The sequence below is a fragment of the Natrix helvetica genome (assembly GCF_964273705.1).
Source record: "Natrix helvetica genome assembly, chromosome: 1".
NCBI classification, from domain to species: Eukaryota; Metazoa; Chordata; class Lepidosauria; order Squamata; family Natricidae; genus Natrix; species Natrix helvetica.
Genome location: NC_138548.1, coordinates 50,144,707 through 50,163,813, shown reverse-complemented (window position 1 = coordinate 50,163,813; position 19,107 = coordinate 50,144,707). Strand labels below are relative to the sequence as shown.

Sequence of the window (19,107 nt, the reverse complement as noted above, 5' to 3'; positions counted from 1 at the left end):
AAAAATTGGATATTGTGCATGGCAAGGAAATAAATGCTTATTAAACTATGGAAAAGGGAGAATTCATTTTTAAAAAAAGAATGTTCTTCATTTTAGCAGCATGTTTTATTTAAAAGAGATAATGAGATAAATGAGATAAAAAAAATATATGAGTACCAATGGGGAAGAAAATGTCCAAAGGTCAGACTTTAAAATGGGTAACACAGACATACACACATAATTATTCAATCATTTTGATTGGTAAGACAAGAGAATATGATAGCATGAAGAAATTGTAAGAAAATATATTTAAAACTGTTGGCTACTATACTACAATGTTAAACATTCACCCAGGTTCTCAAGTTTCATTATCATAACATTGAGAAGAGTATCAATTAATATTGTTAGTTACTTTAAGGCTGCATTAATATCTAAAGTTTGCCTTATCTTTCCTTCTTTCTCTACCCAGGTTAAGAAACTCCGAGAGTGACATTTCTTGTGAGAGTGTAATAAACAAAGAGGCACTGTTTCTTTTTGTTTTTCAAACTAAAAGCCTAATTTAATGCACAACGACATTCTCCTTGTTTTAGAGAAGTCCAGAGCCACCAACTCACTCTTCACGAGAACGAAGACAGTTGATTCTTCTGTCCTTAATAACACTTTTGATTGGTTTCAGAAAAGCTTGAGAATAGGTATATAAGCACAAGGAGATTTAAGTTTCTATAAATATCCCTAAGTATCATCTATCCTAATTTATTTTACTTATTTAAAGTGTAGAGTGTCACCTGTTTGTCTCGAAAACCAATGAAGTATTCCTTACAAAAATGCTTAGCTTCTAAATCCTAACCTGACAAAAAACAGCTTGGTCCTTAAATGGTTCACATAGAATAATCAGCCACCTGATTGCTTTTCACCTTCACTACCTGTGCTTCCCTAGGAGGAAGAGAAAAGAGGATAAGGTTATATAAATATATTAATTTCCATATTCTATAATTCACATATATTCTTGCAAATATAGAATTACAATTATTTAAATAGAAATACAATATTTTCCTATTTAATGACAGAGATTGTGACCAGCTTGTGACCTTGCTATTTTCTCAGTCAATTGGTTAAATATACTTTTTTTTCACATAATACTGCACATACCACAGGGAAGAATAATCGAATTCAAGGTGAATGCTTGGTAAGAACAATGGAGAATCAGACTGACATGAATAAAAGTGCATAGAAAAGACCTCTGCCCTAGGATTGCAACTGAAACCAAGCCTAAAAATCTTTCCACGTAAATATACAGTATGTGTGTGCATATATATTCAAGTATGTACACAAACACACATACATTTCTCCATATGTCTGTCTATCTCCCTCTCTCCTCTCCCCCCTCTCTCTTTCAATTTATGTATTCTAGCTAGATAGATTTTTGCTAATCATTAAAAGCTAAGCAAGGTCAGACATGTTTTGTATTTGGATGGGAAACTATCAAGAAATATGGTCCTTTGGGCCAGACCAGGGGTGTCAAACTCAATTTCATTGAGGGCCATATCAGGGCTGTGGTTGACCTCGGGGAACCTGGAGGGCATGGCCAACTGGATGGGCATGGCCAGCTTGACGTGTGGCTGACTGGGTGGACGTGACCAGTTTGATGCCACTTCCCAAACTGCTGACATGTTTCCTCTTTGCATTGAATAGACTAGGCTGAAGCCTCAGTGGCCCAATGTTTCCTCTTTGCATTGGGTAGATTGGTCCAAAGCCATGTTGGCCCGATGTTTCCTTTTTGCATTGGATAGACTGAGTCAAAGCAATGCAGGATGGCCCTTTACGTTTTCCAGGATGGCCCCACGGGCCAGATGTTGCCCACGAGCAACATCCCTGGGCTAGATTAGAACATTATAAAATTTCACCCACCCACCCCCGAAAAAGATAAATTGAAACAGGCAGTAACAAATCACTTCTACATTTTCATCATGGAAAACAATTACTCCTGCCTTGTTGTCATCCAACTTCATAGTTGTGAGAAACAAAACTCTAGACTCAAGCTCAACTTGAGACATTTTAATTCATTAAATAAAGTCATCCCATTAAAAAAAAAATCTCTCACCTGTGTACATCAATAATTCTTTCTCACATGCAAGCTGCACTTATATAGGGAAACAAATAAACATTCCCTCCCTCCATTCTTTCCTCCGTCCCTCCCTCCCAGAAAGGTCACGGTGGGAAAGGAGGGAAGGAAAGACAAGAATAAAACCAACTGCTGTTGGACATTTACTAGAGCTTTTTTTTGTAGCTCTGCTTCATCTTGGTAAAGCAAAAAAAAGAAAGGATTCAATTAATCTCAAAATACTTTGCATTCTTTCTGTGGCTTCCTTTGGCCTTTTTAGTAGCTAGAAGGGATTACTGAGTGTGTTGTGAGTACACTGAAGAAAAGCCACCCCTGGTGATTCCAGGGGGGAATCTATTGAGACATCTTTGTTGAAGATGTCAAGAATAAGAAAAACAAAAGCAATGCAGGACCTTGACTTTCTATAACTGGAGGGTCCATATTGCTTTGCAAAGCAGCTTCAAGGAAGTGCTTCATTCTGTTGTCAAAACAAAGCACCCCTTCAAAGCTTTGCTCCACCACAACGTCTGCAACCATCAGCAGTTCGTATCTACTTAGTTTTGAGTAGTATTTTAGTAAATCAAGTGGCATTCCTATCAGCTACATAGAGTAGAGAAAGATAAAGAAACTGTAATTCTTCTCTACAGTTTGGTCATTTGCTATGCTGCTGGTGTTGCTGTCCTAAATCCTTGAACATTCTTTGTTTCCAAAATAAAGAAAACTGGTAAATATATTTGGCTAGGGTGAAGACATCCTAATGTCTGTGAACATTGTTCCTTAAGAACAAATATCTCTTTGTTTTCTGCAACAAATGCCCTTAAAATATACTTCCACCTCCCCTTCATTTTGATTCTTGTTTTTTTTCTTACTGATACCCCCTCTAGTTTCACCTCTGAAATTATGCTCCAGGGAATGGAGTGTAGTGCTTAACACTGCACTCCTGATGGAATAATGCTGATCTTCGAATATGTATTATGTTGCTCAGGGGTAATTCTCAACAGTCTTTTGAGCCTATGTCGTATACATTTTCAGTCATTTCATACCGATTTCCATTTGCATTTGATCAGCTCATCCAGGGACCAGTGCTGCCATAAGCTGAAACTGGGTCAGCTATTCTGATTTTAACGGTTCAAACTGTAGGAACTGGTAATTGCCAGTAATACTGTAGCGCTGATCCAAGTCGGAGAGGTCAGCATAATCTGACTACTAATGAAAGAAGGAAACAGTGAGAGGCAGGATGAGTAAGAGGGAGGGAACGAATAAAATTTGGGAGGGGCTGGAATCTGTTTCCCAGCGTACTGAATTTTTTTTTGCCGAGGGGTGGGTGAGAGGAGAAAATTAAAATGTTAAAATTAACATAGAACATTTCTTCTCTTTGATTGAGATTTTCCCTAACTAAATATCCATGTTGGCTGTTTGCTTAAGATACAGGTTTGAGTTCATGCATTATACAAAGCCATAGTTTGTTTTACCAATAGCTTTTAAATAACTGTAATGGCCTGATATAAATGTAATACTAAATCCTATACTGGGGGATTTACTACTCAGAATGGCTGGATTCTTATATTGTGCTAGCCTGAAATCAAACAAGCTCCGCTCTATTTTGCTGCTTATTCTTAGTTTGCTATTATAGTTCTATATTGGCTAACCTTTTCTACTCTAGGCACTGAATGACTATTTTCTCCTGTGGAATTATTTATCCGACTTGCTTTATAAATATAGTGGGTGATGCAGCTTTTGTCCTGAGCAATGCTCAGTTGACAAAGGAAATTACAGATGGAAACAATGCAGCCATTGATCAGGCTGACAGTGGACACATGCACAGTAAAGCTATAATGTGTTGGTTATTAGTCCTTCTTCCACTTAGCACATTTCCCCTGTGTTCAACCCTCTTCTCCCTTTTCTCATTCATCAATTTGCCTTTTCCATCTCATGCCGACAGCTTTGGCTTGTTCCATTTCTAATTCTGAACTCCATTAGTAAATGAGGCAGAAAGACAGGTGTAATTAAAATTGTGTCAAGAGGGATATGAACAAGGGAGAGGTGAATCATCTTTATAGTCCTGCTTCCTAGCATCATACAATAAAGTGAATTTTAATATCGTAAGATCATGTGGTTAAATTACTCCAGATTGCAATGAGATTTTTTTTAGAAATTTGAAGGCAAAAGAGAAACACTTCCCCTGGGTTTTATGACATTTGAGAGAAAACTGAAATATAGGGCACTACTTGCTTTCTTATTGAGCTTCAGTTTACCAGAAATGCATTGAGGGCATCTGATGTATTTCCTTAGTCTATAACATTGTATTTGCTGATCTATATGTGTTCATGTGAAGGCACATATATGTCACTACATTACATGAATAATATTTATTTGTTAGATCTAAATCAGGGGTGTCAAACTCGATTTAATTAGGAGTTATGTTTGACCGGGGGGGACAGGGGAGGCTTACCAAGGTGGGCATGGCCAACTCGACGTCACTCATGTTGGGGACACCTATGGTGGCCCAAGCGCTCTACCAGTGAAAACGGGCTCCCAGGCTCCATTCTCGCCTGGGAACGTCCTGCAACCCTCTGTCACTGAAAACTCCTGGTGATCTTAGAATATGTATTCTGTTGGTCAGAGGTAATTTTCACTGGCAGAGCATTGCAGGAGGTTGTGGCAGTCAAAAACTGAGCCTGAGAGCCCGTTTTCACTGGCAGAAGCACTGCGGGCCAGTCCTTTGCTGTTTGCAGGGTAGCCCTGCGGGCCAGATCTAAGTACCCCATGTGCCAAATCTGGCCCCCCGGTCCTTGAGTTTGATATCTAGATGATCCTCAAAGTAACATAAATATCTCTCTTTGCTCATAATTCAACCCAGCAAACAAAAATGTTAGGTTTGCCTGAAAAGTGGTAAAAATCACTACATAAGCCAAATCAGGTTGAAGTTTGGTGTCAGATATCCCACATGTCAACCATTACATTATGCCGTACACAATGTGGGGCAGAAGCAAAATAATCTTATTCTTAGTGGCAGACTGCTTGGTTTGTGCAAGTATAGCAAAATGGATAAAGGAATGGATTTTCTTTCTTGTATCCACATTGTCTTCATAGCAGTTTTAACTTTGCGGTTTAAAGAGTTTCATATAATTTGCTCTATTTGCTATATGTAACAAACTTCTAATCTATGTAAGATCAATAATTCAGTGTGTGTGTGTGTGTGTGTGTGTGTGTGTGTGTGTGTATTTGTTTTCGTAGATTTTCACAGGTGTAGGTATGCTGGTCTTGTATTCGGGTCTTTTCCCATGTAACATTGATATTGTCTTGGCAATGTTTCGACGAGGTCTCACTCGCCATCTTCAGGCTGGGTTTTGGGCTTAAAGTGTGGTCGGACCTGCCGTCTTTCTATAAATCTTGGGGTGGGAGGGTGGAGTGCTGGCTTTGTTTCAGTAAGTGGAATGATTGGTTGTGTGGTTGTATCATGATACATAGATTGGTGCTGATTGGTGTTGGCTGTGTGTCTGTTGTTGTTTCGTGTTGTAACGGCCTGGGTGGTGGGTGGGACTCATTTGTTGACTAGGGCTGGTAGGTGGGAGGTATCATCATGTTTATTCATGTTGTGGGGGTGTTTCTCTATTTCGATAGCTTCCATAATTATTCTCTTGTTGAAGTGTTCAGTTTTGGAGATTTAGTTCCTTCAAAATCAATTTCACGTCCTGGTGCTTTAAGGTGCTGGAAAAGGGAGGAGGTTTTTTATTTGCCAAATGTTACCAAGACAACCTCAATCTTACACGGGAAAAGACCCGAATACAACAAGACCAGCATACCTACACCCATAATGAATATAACCAGAAAGAGAAAGCAAAATTAAGGAATATTTGATATGTAATGGAAAATCTAACAGTGCAGGAAAATGTTCCACAAACTCTGCAGATTGCAGTGTTGATTCCCAATGCCTTAATTTTTTGACCTATTAGCTTTGTGCATTCACATAGAAAATTTATTGCAAAGAAGTCTAGCATAAGCTTTTTTGTGATATAAAATGACTGGTGTTATCCTTACTTCTTTAATAAAAGCTTAAACTACCATAGTTTCAAAGTATGAAATTATGCTTTTGCAAACCATCCAACGAAAAAGCTCTATATCTCTAAGACTGAATCTCAGGAAACATGACCTTTGATGTAGTGATTCCAAATAAAATAGATGTAAAGAGACAATATACAGGATTCAGTCTTAACACAAACATGAGAAATTGAGGAAGGTGTTGGAAGACTTGAAATTTAACAATGGTCTTAATGACAACAATTATCTGAATAAAATTTTGAATTACATTCCTCAAAATCAAAAATGAAGGAAATTGCCTACATTCCATTCAGCTTCACATAATCTTTGTCTTTCTTTTTATGACTCTAATTTCTTGCTTCAGGGTGGGGTTGGGGGCAACAGAATGGAGCTGAGCATTTACTGGTCAGATGGCCTTCCTGATGCCTACGTGGAGTTCACAGCAGATATTTTCTCCATGCACCCTGATGGAGAAACATATATTCAGTAAACACTTACCGCTTTTCTGATTTTCCTGTAAAATATATATGTACTGTTCCTAGCTTGCTTTTCCTCTTGTTTCTACTGCTTGCTGTACACCTGTACATTGTCATGTCCACAACATAGGAACCCATTATTCATTCTTCTTTCCCAGCTAATTTTTCAATTTAGTTTAATTATTTATGAATGCGGTCTGGCTTATATGTTACCAATTCACACCCTTAATGGATTTGTCTTTACAGGATGTTTGTCAACTAACAATGCAGCCTTTTTATTTTCTCTTCCTTCTTCTCTTTCAACAGATTTCTGAAACCCAGCTTAAAGCTGAAATGAATGCCTTTTAGACGGAAGGAACCTGAGTGCACTTTCACTACTGATACTAGAGTGAAAGGAAAAGCTAATCCAACCATCCTGTCTGCTGTCAACGTTTGGAACTTCTCATTGAGGATTGGCCTTCTGTATAGGACATAGTTACTCTGCCATTTAGCATACATGGAGGAAGGCATCAAAATGTGTAAACCTGGCTAACAACACAGTGATTTTCAGAAGCAGACTGGACAACAGTTCAATTGAACAAGTATTATTTTGCATTTAGTTTCTAGGAATATAACAAAGAGGACAAAACACATCTATTTTGTTTTATTTCTTCTTTTTACTCAACTCTCCCGTCTTTCTTCAGTTAGAAATGGGCCCGTGGACTAGAATGTGGCCCATGGACAGGTTTGCTTTCTTGAAATCCTGGCTTGTTTTTTTTCTGGGATTGTATGTGCAGTTTTCCAAAGCATTGGCCTGTCCAAGTGTATGCCGTTGCGACCGAAATTTTGTCTATTGTAATGAACGAAGCTTGACCTCAGTGCCTCTTGGAATACCGGAGGGTGTAACCATACTCTACCTCCACAATAACCAAATTAATAATGCTGGATTTCCTGCAGAACTTCACAATGTCCAGTCTGTGCACACAGTCTACCTGTATGGCAACCAGCTAGACGAGTTCCCTATGAATCTCCCCAAGAATGTCAGGGTTCTCCACCTGCAAGAAAACAATATCCAGACCATTTCTCGGGCTGCTCTGGCACAACTCTTGAAACTGGAAGAGCTTCATCTGGATGATAATTCTATCTCTACTGTTGGAGTGGAGGATGGGGCGTTCCGGGAAGCTGTTAGCCTCAAGCTTCTGTTCTTATCCAAGAACCACTTAAGCAGTGTACCAGTTGGCCTTCCAATGGACTTACAAGAACTACGAGTGGATGAAAATAGAATTGCCATCATATCAGACATGGCCTTTCAGAATCTCACAAGTTTGGAACGTCTCATAGTGGATGGTAATCTCCTTACAAATAAAGGCATTGCAGATGGCACCTTTAGCCATTTATCCAAGCTTAAGGAATTCTCTATAATAAGGAATTCATTGGCATACCCACCTCCCGATCTTCCAGGTACAAATCTACTTAGGCTTTATTTACAGGACAACCAGATATCACACATACCACTTTCAGCCTTTTCAAATCTTCATCACCTGGAACGACTTGATATTTCCAACAATCAGCTCCGGATGCTGTCTAAAGGTGTTTTTGACAATCTTCGCAGCCTGAAACAACTGACAGCAAGGAATAATCCCTGGCTATGTGATTGTAGTATTAAATGGGTTACTGAATGGCTCAAATTAATTCCTTCCTCCCTCAATGTCCGAGGATTCATGTGTCAGGGACCAGAACAAGTCCGAGGTATGGCTGTCAGGGAACTCAACATGAACATGTTGTCATGCCCCACAACTACCCCAGATGTCTCATTTGTTACCCATGTTCCCACAACATCTTTGCCAACCATGATGGCCTCTACTTCCTCACACTTAACCCCAAGTAGTAAACAAACAAGCATTCTTCTTGCCCCTACTATAACCACAATCCCCACTGTGCCTGAGAGGAATGATGAAGAAAAAATGACATTTCCCACTGTTGAACGATTTCAGCTGTTTATCCACGTTGTAAATGGCACTTGTATCCAAGTGAGCTGGCATTCCCTCTTTAACGTGATGGCCTACAAGCTTACTTGGGTTAAAATGGGTCATAGTCTGGAAGGAGGCATTATTCAGGAACGGATAGTTACTGATAAGAGGCAGAACATCAGCTTGACAAATTTAGAGCCCAAATCTACATATCGGATTTGTTTGGTTCCCTTGGATGATTTTAATAATTACCGCATTGGTGAGGACACTGTGTGCTCAGAAGGCACAACGAAGGCTTCCCTGTTGAATAATGGAAGCAACTCAGCTTCTAGCCACGAACAGACAACTTCTCATAACCTTGGTTCTCCATTTCTGTTAGCGGGCTTAATTGGGGGGGCTGTTGTATTTGTGCTGGTGGTTCTGCTCAGTATCTTCTGCTGGCACATGCACAAAAAAGGACGCTACACCTCTCAGAAGTGGAAATACAACCGTGGGCGACGGAAAGATGACTACTGTGAGGCAGGAACCAAGAAGGACAACTCCATCCTGGAGATGACAGAAACCAGCTTTCAGATTGTCTCCTTAAATAATGATCAGCTCCTTAAAGGAGATTTCAGATTGCAGCCTATATATACCCCAAATGGGGGCATTAACTATACAGACTGCCACATCCCCAACAATATGCGATATTGCAACAGCAGTGTCTCAGACCTGGAACACTGTCATACGTGATAGTGAGGTGTGTGGTGAGGCAATATTACCACAAGCAAAAACCCAGAGGGAGCAAGCAAAATTAAATCTACTCACACACAAATCAACAAAAATTACATTTGATAAATGTTACTCAAATGCATTTGCGCATTTGAATACTCTGTAATTTATATGGTGTACTATATAATGGGATTTAAAAAAAAGTGCTATCTTTTCTATTTCAAGTTAATTGCAAACAGTTTTGTAACTTTTTGCTTTTTAAATCTTTAAAATATATATAAATATATATATATAAATATATATATATATTGAAGAAGTACTGTACAGGGTTGTACAATAAGAACCCGATGCCATGGCAAAGGAAATACAAAACAAAATGCCTCATTCTTCAAACGTTCAATACTTTGCTTTTGGAGCTGTTTGGGGGATTTTGGCTCGTATATCCATTAGTTTAAGATAAGTTTGTATTACAAGAGGAAACTTTAGGAATGCCTAAGCAGTGTTACATGAGTGGAAAACAATTTAACTTCATTGGTGATCTTTACAAAAAATGGAATAGCATTTGTAAAAATTAGATTGGCCACCTTGCCTGCCTCTGTCCCTTTAGCTCCCTTTAGTCAGAGACTAAAACTAGGAACTCCCTGGATATCGGGCTTAATAAACCTGTATCCTTCATTTTGTTTTTGTTTTTTTCAAAAGGTATATCACACTTTGTTCATTTCTTCTCAGAAAAGCTGGTATGGAATCCATCAAGGCATTTGTTATTAAAGTCTCATCAAATTGGGAATGTTTTTTTTAAATTAAACTGCATCTAGACTTTTTTTTTTTTTTCTCCAGAAATGCATTTTTGAATTCCCGGTGAAATCACATTTGGTCATAAATTTCAAAAATTCTATTAACGATCCAGGCCGATCTTTGGCAGAATACAACCAATACTTTCGTTCTATAGGTAGTCCTCAACTTATGACTACAATTGAACCCAAAATTTATGTTGTTAAGTGAGTCAGTTGTTCAGTGAAATTTGTCCCTTTTACGACCTTTCTTGCCATCATTGAATCACTGCAGTTGTTCAGTCAGTCACATGATTGCTAAGTAAATCTGGCTTCCCCATTAACTTTGCAGTCTTGTTATAACCATTTACAATTACTTGCCAAACTGATTTTGTCAATTGCGCAACTTGCATTATTTCAGGTTAAGGAAATGTCCTCAACTTTATCTGATTCCCTTCCAGATTATTTTGTCCAGTTTTGTACCTTTGCAAAAGGCCTTCCTGGGATTCTAAGCTGTACAATTCTATTAATATGGGAACATGACAAAAAAGAATACCTACCCTTTAGTGATAGAAAAAGGACAGTTTCCAGTGCATCATATGAAACATCTTATGTTATGCATGGAGAACTTAGTGCAGCTCTTAGTGTTAGACAAAGATCCACAGATGGTAGATTAGCTAACGCTCCCCTTTCCCCATATGTAGTCTCTGCATGAAGTTGAGGACACGACTGTATGATGGCTTCATATGCTGGCATGACTGGAATAATTAGCCAAGGGAAAAGATGGTAGCTGAAATTATGGAATTGTAGTCCACTAAATGTAGAGAGTACCAGGTTCGAGAAGGCTGGACTATACTACCCATATTTGATTTGCTTTTTATTTATTTTAATCAATAAATTAGTGTGGCCTTCCCTTACACTCTTCTCTATTTTTTTTAAATCTAAGTAAATTCACTCTCTCCAGTCATATGCAGAATACTTGAGAATTAAGCACAATTATCAACTCATTCATTTTTAAAAACAGCAATTACTATGTCTTGTCCTCCACAATTATATTGATTTGAAACATGCTTAAAACTATTTTCTAATAATCAGAAAGGATCTACAAAATTAGTCATCTCCGTAATATATCCTTTAATTAAAGGCTAACCAAAAATCACCTTTGAAAAAAGGAGAACTTAAGGTACAGAAACAAGAACCATGGTCAGTATACCTTCTCAGTTTATCTAATTTGTTATTAATCACAAAACACACCTACAGATATATTAATGTTCAGCAACATTCAGATGGATCACTATGTAAAATAGCAGAGTCCAATAATTTTGCAATCATCCTTTAATAATAAGAATTTCCATTGGTATTTTAGGCAACCTGTGTAGATACTGTATCAGCGTAGTTGCTAAAGGTTGCTAACTAAAAGATAGCCATATGGTTTGAAATGTATAATTTTAGCTAGGAAACAGGTTTTCTCCCCTTTTGACTGAACTATCTGCTTGTTGACAGAAGATACTGTTTAAACATTAAGAAGAAACACATAGATCTATGAAAAAACGTTGAAAAAGGCTTTCCTGTAAGCAGAATGCCATCTAAGTGGAAGAGGGGTAACTTCATGTAGTTAAAAAAAAACCTAATTATTTGCACATGCTGGATAATGGGATGTCCTCCAAACTGAATTCCTTTACAGAGCATAAGGCTAAATCTTATTTCCAGCATAAGGAATGCCTCTGAATTTCAATTGCTCAGAGTAACAGCTGTTATTCTTACTTTCTCCTAATCAGAATCATGTACTTAATGAGAAATATTATGATAGACTAAATAGGCTTTTTTGTCTAATCTAGTTGTTTCTAGTTATGTTTTTCTATATCATGAATAAGCAACACACACACATACACACACTATCTTATCAATAATAAAATGAAGAGTCCAAACAGTAGATTTGTATCTGTGTTACAATATATAATTTACATGAACAAAAGAAAGTAAATATGATATTCAACAATGCCATCAGGATTGAACCTGTTTCATCCTAATAATCTTTGTCAGGATTTTACCTTCTCCTTTGCATTCCTGATTGACTAGAAAGAAATTCTCTGTCTCATCTTTGAAACATGACATGGTTTCATTCTGTTCAGAAAGCATAAGCATTATTAAGAACACCAGTTGTGAAAGTTATGGCTTGTTCCAAATGAACAATTTACAATGAGTTCTTAACCAAACCACTTTTCAAGTTGCAAAATTCCTATTTCTATGCTTCTATGAGCAATTTTCAGTTGGTTTCTTCCCTTAGAATTCTTCCTACTTCTACTTTTCATAATATAATGGATGATTGGAGATATATGTAATCTTACATCATACACACATATACACACCTCAAGGTTTTTATAATATGCTTTTACACCTACGTTACAAAGAACAATTACTGTGTTTATACAACATGTGCAAACCAAACAATGAGACTTCAAGATGGATAAACTTAAGAGACATGCTAAGTCAAAAGTTGAGTTTCCTACAACTTTATAAATGGAAAATTATCAAGTTTCAATCTACCTATTTTAGATTAGTCAAATGTTGTGTAAACCTAGTCAAGGAGATCTATAACAACAGTTTAAACATGTCAGGATTAGCTTTATCCATTATTTAAAAAATTGTCCTGGATACATTTACTGTTTTATCTTCCAGTTAGGCTTATGATAGTGCATTAACTTAACGTCTTTAGGCATTTAATACTACTGCTATTCTATGCAGAAAATTTACAAGCAATAAGATTTGAAAGATTTGGTGGAAAGCTAGTCATTCGATCATCTGATGCTTTTGCTAGCTGTGTCAATACCACTTGCTGTAGTTTGAGAGTCCCATCCCAATTTTTTCCTGATCTAATTGGATTGTTTCAAAGATAGTCAGTTCCAACATGTGGTTGACTGTATAAAGAAAAAAGAATGTTTCATTGTCCCATAGAGTGATATACCAAAAAGAATTGACTGCAACTTTTTCAACAGGTTGGGATATTTATCAGCATAAAAGACCATTATGAGAAGCTGTTACCCAATTTCATAGAATTATAGAAATGTTGATGGTGGGGAATGACTTGTCAAATTTCAAACATATATAAATAGATTTCTTTTTCTACAAAGGAACAGGTGTAAGAAAGGAAAGCATGACTTTCTAAAAGCAGTAGAGTATTAGAATTTGAGCCATTATATAGGATTAACTCTATTTTCTATAAAGTAACTCAGTTTATGATAGCTAACTAATGTCATGCAAAATCAAAATTTCACAAGAGAATAAGAGACTAGATAGCTAATGATAACATTAAAGATTTCTCCCAGTTCCCATGAGTTTGTTTGACCTGGATAAAATGCTCAGATCTTATAAAAATATGAATAAAGCACTAATGATTGCAGAGGAATATATGCATCTCACAAAACTTTGATATGCAAGTGAATAACATTTGTTAAAGCCTCACTAAATAGTGACTCTGTCTTCATTATTTTTCAAGGGTAATATAGAGTTTCCCCAAATTAAAATGATTTTATGTAAAGAACTGAACAGGGAGGTTATTTTATTATATTAAAAATTGTGTGATACTTCTAATGGCCAAAACAAAGCAAATTGTCATACATACAAGATCTGGAGATTATAAACTTAATTCTGATGACAAAGTAGCTGGCTGATTTTCATATATACAATAGCTAATATTTTTGGAACGATGCTGAAAAGCATGTATTAATTCTGGGATAATGCAAAAAAATAATATGGCCTTTCATTCATCAATCCATCCACCCTCTGGAAGTGATTACAGTCATTGAGAAAGTTCCATCTACTCTCCAAAGTTAAATTATCCACATCATCTGAAGGTAGGTAAGCAATGTGGGATCAATACCTTAAGGCATGATGCCATTTCAACTTAAAAAAAAAACTTGTGAATCCAATGGTGCATAACTTTTAAAGTTTCCGATATCTACTGTATCTCACTGTAAAAGATACCTTTGTAAGAATTCTGTGCAGCCAGAAAATGTCAGGAAGAAAAGTAGGATTGTGTTGTTGATTCTATCTCCAACATCAGCATACTATGCCTCCTGGTGCTTTCCTGTTTTGCAGATAGGAAGAGAATTCATTTTAGTACTAAATGTCAGTGAAAAAAAGAACAGCCAGTAAGCAGTAACAAGCTCAGAGGAAGTGAAGCACATGCTTTGCAGGTGATATTAAGAGGCATGAGGTTTGTATACTGGAACAGTTTTTCAAACTTGGCACCTTTAAATGTATGGACTTCAAGTTCACAAAACACCAGTTTGCAACCCTGCACTACACTTGCAACAAAATTTCAGAGAATGAATATCAGAAACATAACTCACACATTTTTTAAAAGTGCTAGAAAAAAACCTTTTTTTTTTTTTTTGCTATTCTCCCTAATAGCATTGCCTTGCTGTCAGGCTAATTTTAAGGCTTTTTAATTCACATTGTTCTTTATGATTGCAATAGCAATTTGGAAAGTGGAAGAGAGAGACTATTCCAAAAAATAATTCCTAAGCTTTGAATGCATCCACCTCTTTTTTCCAAGCTTGGATTGCTGTTCTGGAAGCTGCTTCCACGTGTTAGTGTATGCAAAACTACTTAACCTTGCTGTTGTAGTTGCATTAAGGAAGGGAGTAGAAATGTTTTGTACAGACTCCCATATGTTCACTCTGCTGAAAGATTTGCACAACTTTTGGCATTAAGAGTGGATTTCAAGTTGCTACTCTTATGTCCCCTGTGTGTAGCTCCTAGAATAATTCACCTGCAAATTCTGAACATGTCCTCCATCCAAAGAAGACGTTTCTTCATAGCCACTTCCTCCTGAGCCCTATACAAATGTGGCAGGGTGGCTAAAGACAACACGTTTGTTCTTAAATAGCAATAGCTTTTAGACCTATATACACCACCCGTTAGTGCTTTACAGCACTCTGAGCAGTTTACAGTGTCAGCATATTCTCCCCAACAATTTGGGTCCTCATTTTACCAACCTCGAAAAGAGGGAAGGCTGAGTCAACCTTGAACTTGTCAGAATTGAACAGGTTCAATTTAGTTCAGTGGGCAGATTTAGCCTGCAAATACTGCATTCTAACCCCTGGACCTCCAAAATCATACTACAGCTCAAAGCTACCCTCAGAAAAGCTGTAGAGGATTATTTGAAGACAGAATAAAAATAATGCCCCAACTGTTGGTTTTACAAGCACACTGCAGGAGTGGGGAATCCTCACACTGTAGAATGTGCATTTCCCAACTCCATTTTGTGGCCTCAAACTGCCTCTCCTATCTACTCACAAATTGACTCGCCTTACTTCAGTGGCAGACTGCTAAGAAATACCCATGGATATTCCACCATTTTTACTAGAAAAATAAATGGTGTCTAAGGGTTCACCTGAAATATGATCTCATATTTTAAAAAAATCCAAATCTGCCTAGTTCATTAATGATAAGATTTTGTGAGTGAGTGTGTCTGTCTGTGTGTTTATCAATATGTCACTCAATCATCAAAACTGACTGACAGCCTTCTTGTGGGGGGAGGAAATTAGCAGATTAAAGTTATATAAGTATTTGCCTTAATTGCTAGGTCACACTTGATGTAAGAACATTGTTTGCAAGCAGAACCTCTCAAGTTAAAATCCTTAGTTAAAAGGACATGGGTGATGGGAAAAGTACTGATTTTTAGGAGAAATTACACAAGGAAAAATAAATCTTGCCCCACATGATCTGATATTCTCCACATGAAAGATCTTTATTTGCTTTAATAGGGAGAAGACATATTAGCCTCCAGTTCCCAATATGGGTAATAATCAAGGATGATGGGAATTACCATTCAACATTAGCTATTACATGTTCTTATGATTTTGTTACTGAAAATTAGATACTAAAGAATCTATTGCATAGAAGGGGGAGAGCATCAGCGTCCTATGGGAGCTTATAGAGTCATATAGTAGATAAGATTTCAGAGCTGAGGACATATTAATCAGCTCTTGTTACTATCAGATTGCAAATGCAGTAGGTCGACTTAACCTGAAATCTCGCATCAACTCTTTCATCAGCCTTACCATAGACTTCCCTCAATTTAGAAATTCAAGAACAAAGTAATAAAAGCATAAATTACCACCATGTGTGAAATGAAACCACAAGACAGGGCTCCCTATAATAGTTGGCATTTTAATTAAGGTCATGCAAGCAAACACACCGACACTTGAAAATTGTGCCCGAGGCCATTTTAAGATACTGACCACTCCATATAGTGATTCTCTTTTAAGCCCCATGAAACAACTTTGGTTGCATTATTCCTCAACTGTTTGTAAAATTGAGACAGTTTTCTAAAAAGAACACTACAGGTAATCCTCGACTTGGTTCGTTAAGTGATCATTCAACGTTGCATCATTACTGAAAAAAGTGACTTATGACCATTTTTCATACTTGTGACTGTTGTAGTATCTCCATGGTTATGTGATCAAATTCAGATTCTTGGCAACTGACTCACAACCTTTGCAGTGTCCTGGGTTCATAGGATCCTCTTTTGCTACCTTCTGACAAGTAAAGTCAAGGTAAAATCCAGATTTCCCGAACAACCATGTTGCTAACTTAACAACTGCAATGATTAACAAAAGTCTCGCTTAGCAACAGAAATTTTGAACTCAATTGTGGTTGTAAGTCGAGGACTACCTAGTAGTTTCTAAAAAAACAACAACAGAAGGCTAAAAAATACATTGTCTCTAAAATGTAAAAATTGCATTACATTTATATTGCATAATTTTGCCTGGATCATTCCTTACCTGAAAAGAGACGTTTCTGAAAAGAAAATAATATAGAATATTTCTAGAATGTAATTTTTTTTTCATTTCTTTTTTCAGGACCCAGCAACAATGTTTCCATGGCATAATGGGTTAAGTTTTGTCCTTTTTAGTTAGTCTTACACTCCTCACTTTTTATATGCAGTTTTCACATGTAGGCAGAAAACTTTGTTAGAATATGCACAGATGAGCAGATACATATATATGTGATATAGTTATGATTTGAAATAGAATAAGCTGCACAGTCAAAAAATGACAAACACTAATTTAATAAAATGTTGATTCTTCTTATGCCCTTGACTCTGTAAGCTAATCATGTAAAGTTCATCATAACTTTCTAGACTGGAGGAATTTCACATAATTTCTCAATGTATCATGTATTTGCTTTAGTGAAATGCACTGAAATGCAAGGGAATGCATTTGAAATCTCAAATCAATACCTATACTTTTCGGCAGCAAATGGATTGTCTTTCCACAGTTCAGTGCTCCTGTGAAAATGAAATAATACTACATATATAAAGACATTAAAATAAGTAGAATGACTAGGACAAAAATAACAGCGGTAAAATGATAAAACCAAAAATAAAATAATTAATAGCAACACAATTACTCTGAAATAGTAATTCCGGTGTGCTTTGGGTCCTGGGAATTATTCTGCATTTGTTATGTTATGTGCAGATGGCTCATTTAAGTCTTAAGTCTCTCATCCACTCTGAGACAAGTATTGGATCAACAGCAAAAGTAGATAGTCCTTGTGAATATCAGATGCCTTCTTCCTAGCTTCCAAACAGAAGTAAATGATTGTTAAAGGGCATTTTAGAGCTGAAAAGAGTACTTCATGTTAGTCAACAATAGGAAAGCAGAAGAAGGCAGATGTTGCCTGTTAACATTCCCATGATTACATAGTAACTAACTAAAAGGCTGGGATTCTAAGATTGTATGCAGAGGAGGGGATATAAGGAAGTTGAGGGATTGATAAGTAGGAATCCAGGAATCTTAAGTAGGAATGTATGACTCCACATTTATTTTGTATTAGTCTGATACATATTTAATAAGATGTTATCCATCCCATTTCTGCATCATTTTGCTATTTTGGAAAAATGCATTTGTTTTCATGTATAATTATTCATAATATAATGATTTTGTATATATCATTCCCAAATGTACACATCTTATTTACAATTTTCCATAATAGGCACGCTTCTGTAATTTCTGTGTGTGACAAGAACTGCATCACAAAATTAATTGAAATGCACAATGAAAAAAGATTCCCAAAATTTTCTCAATCCAATTTAAATTGTTCTAATTCTGTTCAGAGGTTATGTGCTCTAGAAAGAGGGAATAGCATGGAAATAAATCATCTAGGGGCTTCCACAACAACAGTTAGTGACATCAAGAGTCTTGTCTGTTTTGAACATCATTACATGTATGTAAAAAAAGATATGGGTTTTATATTTTGGTTTACACTCCCCTTTTGACATTCTTGATCAATGCTTTAGGTACACCTAGAATCATCAATATACAGTATATAAATTGGAAAGGAATCCTTGTCCAAACTTGAGAACAAATTTCCAGATTTGGCTTGGGACATCTCAAAAATATAGGTTGAGAAAAGGTACGGTAGTTGTAATCTCATATCCTAGATAATTTTATTGAGTGACAAGGAAAGATCAAAACTCCATGGAAAAAAAAATAGAAACGAGATTTAAGCCTGGTGTTATAGCATGTTTAATAATGCAGCATGTTTTTAAGGAGCAGGTCTCCCCCAAATAAAAGTTTACACTGAATAATTAAAACTTGGCATCTGGAATCTTTGTGATGTCTCCAGAGCTCTAGCTGTTTGCTTTCAATTAAGAATCAGTGCTACCTATAATATCTCTATCCTGCCTTTGATTTTGCCATTTGCCTTTGATATGTGGGTAGAAAAAGGACATACAGCACATGCTTATAGATACTTTTCTTTGGTACAAGTGAATTCCAAAATATATTAAATATTATTTAAAATACGTTCCAAGGCTAAATCTTACTGACTCCAGACTGAAAGTATTCTCAAAATCTGCTCCTTATCATATCCATTAAAATTACTTAACAATTGCTCTTCACTTATAGATAATGAGTGCTATATCTAGAAACAATTTACCATTTCACTTTATCTCTAAGCCTGGGGATATTTAAAAAGAACTTGAACTTGGTCTATTTACTTAGGAATCAGAGCAAACAAGTTTTCTGTATTTGACCTAGCATCTTTTTTTTTTTGTAAATAATTTTCCA

At 36.6% G+C, this 19,107-nt stretch overlaps 1 protein-coding gene across 3 annotated transcripts in view; it reads left to right on the top strand.

Moving 5' to 3' along the window:
- The window catches only part of FLRT2 (fibronectin leucine rich transmembrane protein 2), an 80,619-nt gene extending 67,051 nt beyond the window's left edge, over positions 1–13,568 (top strand). For all 3 annotated transcript variants that reach the window (XM_081939030.1, XM_081939029.1, XM_081939028.1), the window contains one exon: positions 6,904–13,568. In XM_081939030.1, the coding sequence (XP_081795156.1) occupies positions 7,287–9,278 (1,992 nt within the window). In that variant the 5' untranslated portion in view covers positions 6,904–7,286 and the 3' untranslated portion in view covers positions 9,279–13,568. The remainder of the gene's footprint in view (positions 1–6,903) is intronic.
- The last annotated feature ends 5,539 nt before the right edge of the window (positions 13,569–19,107 follow it).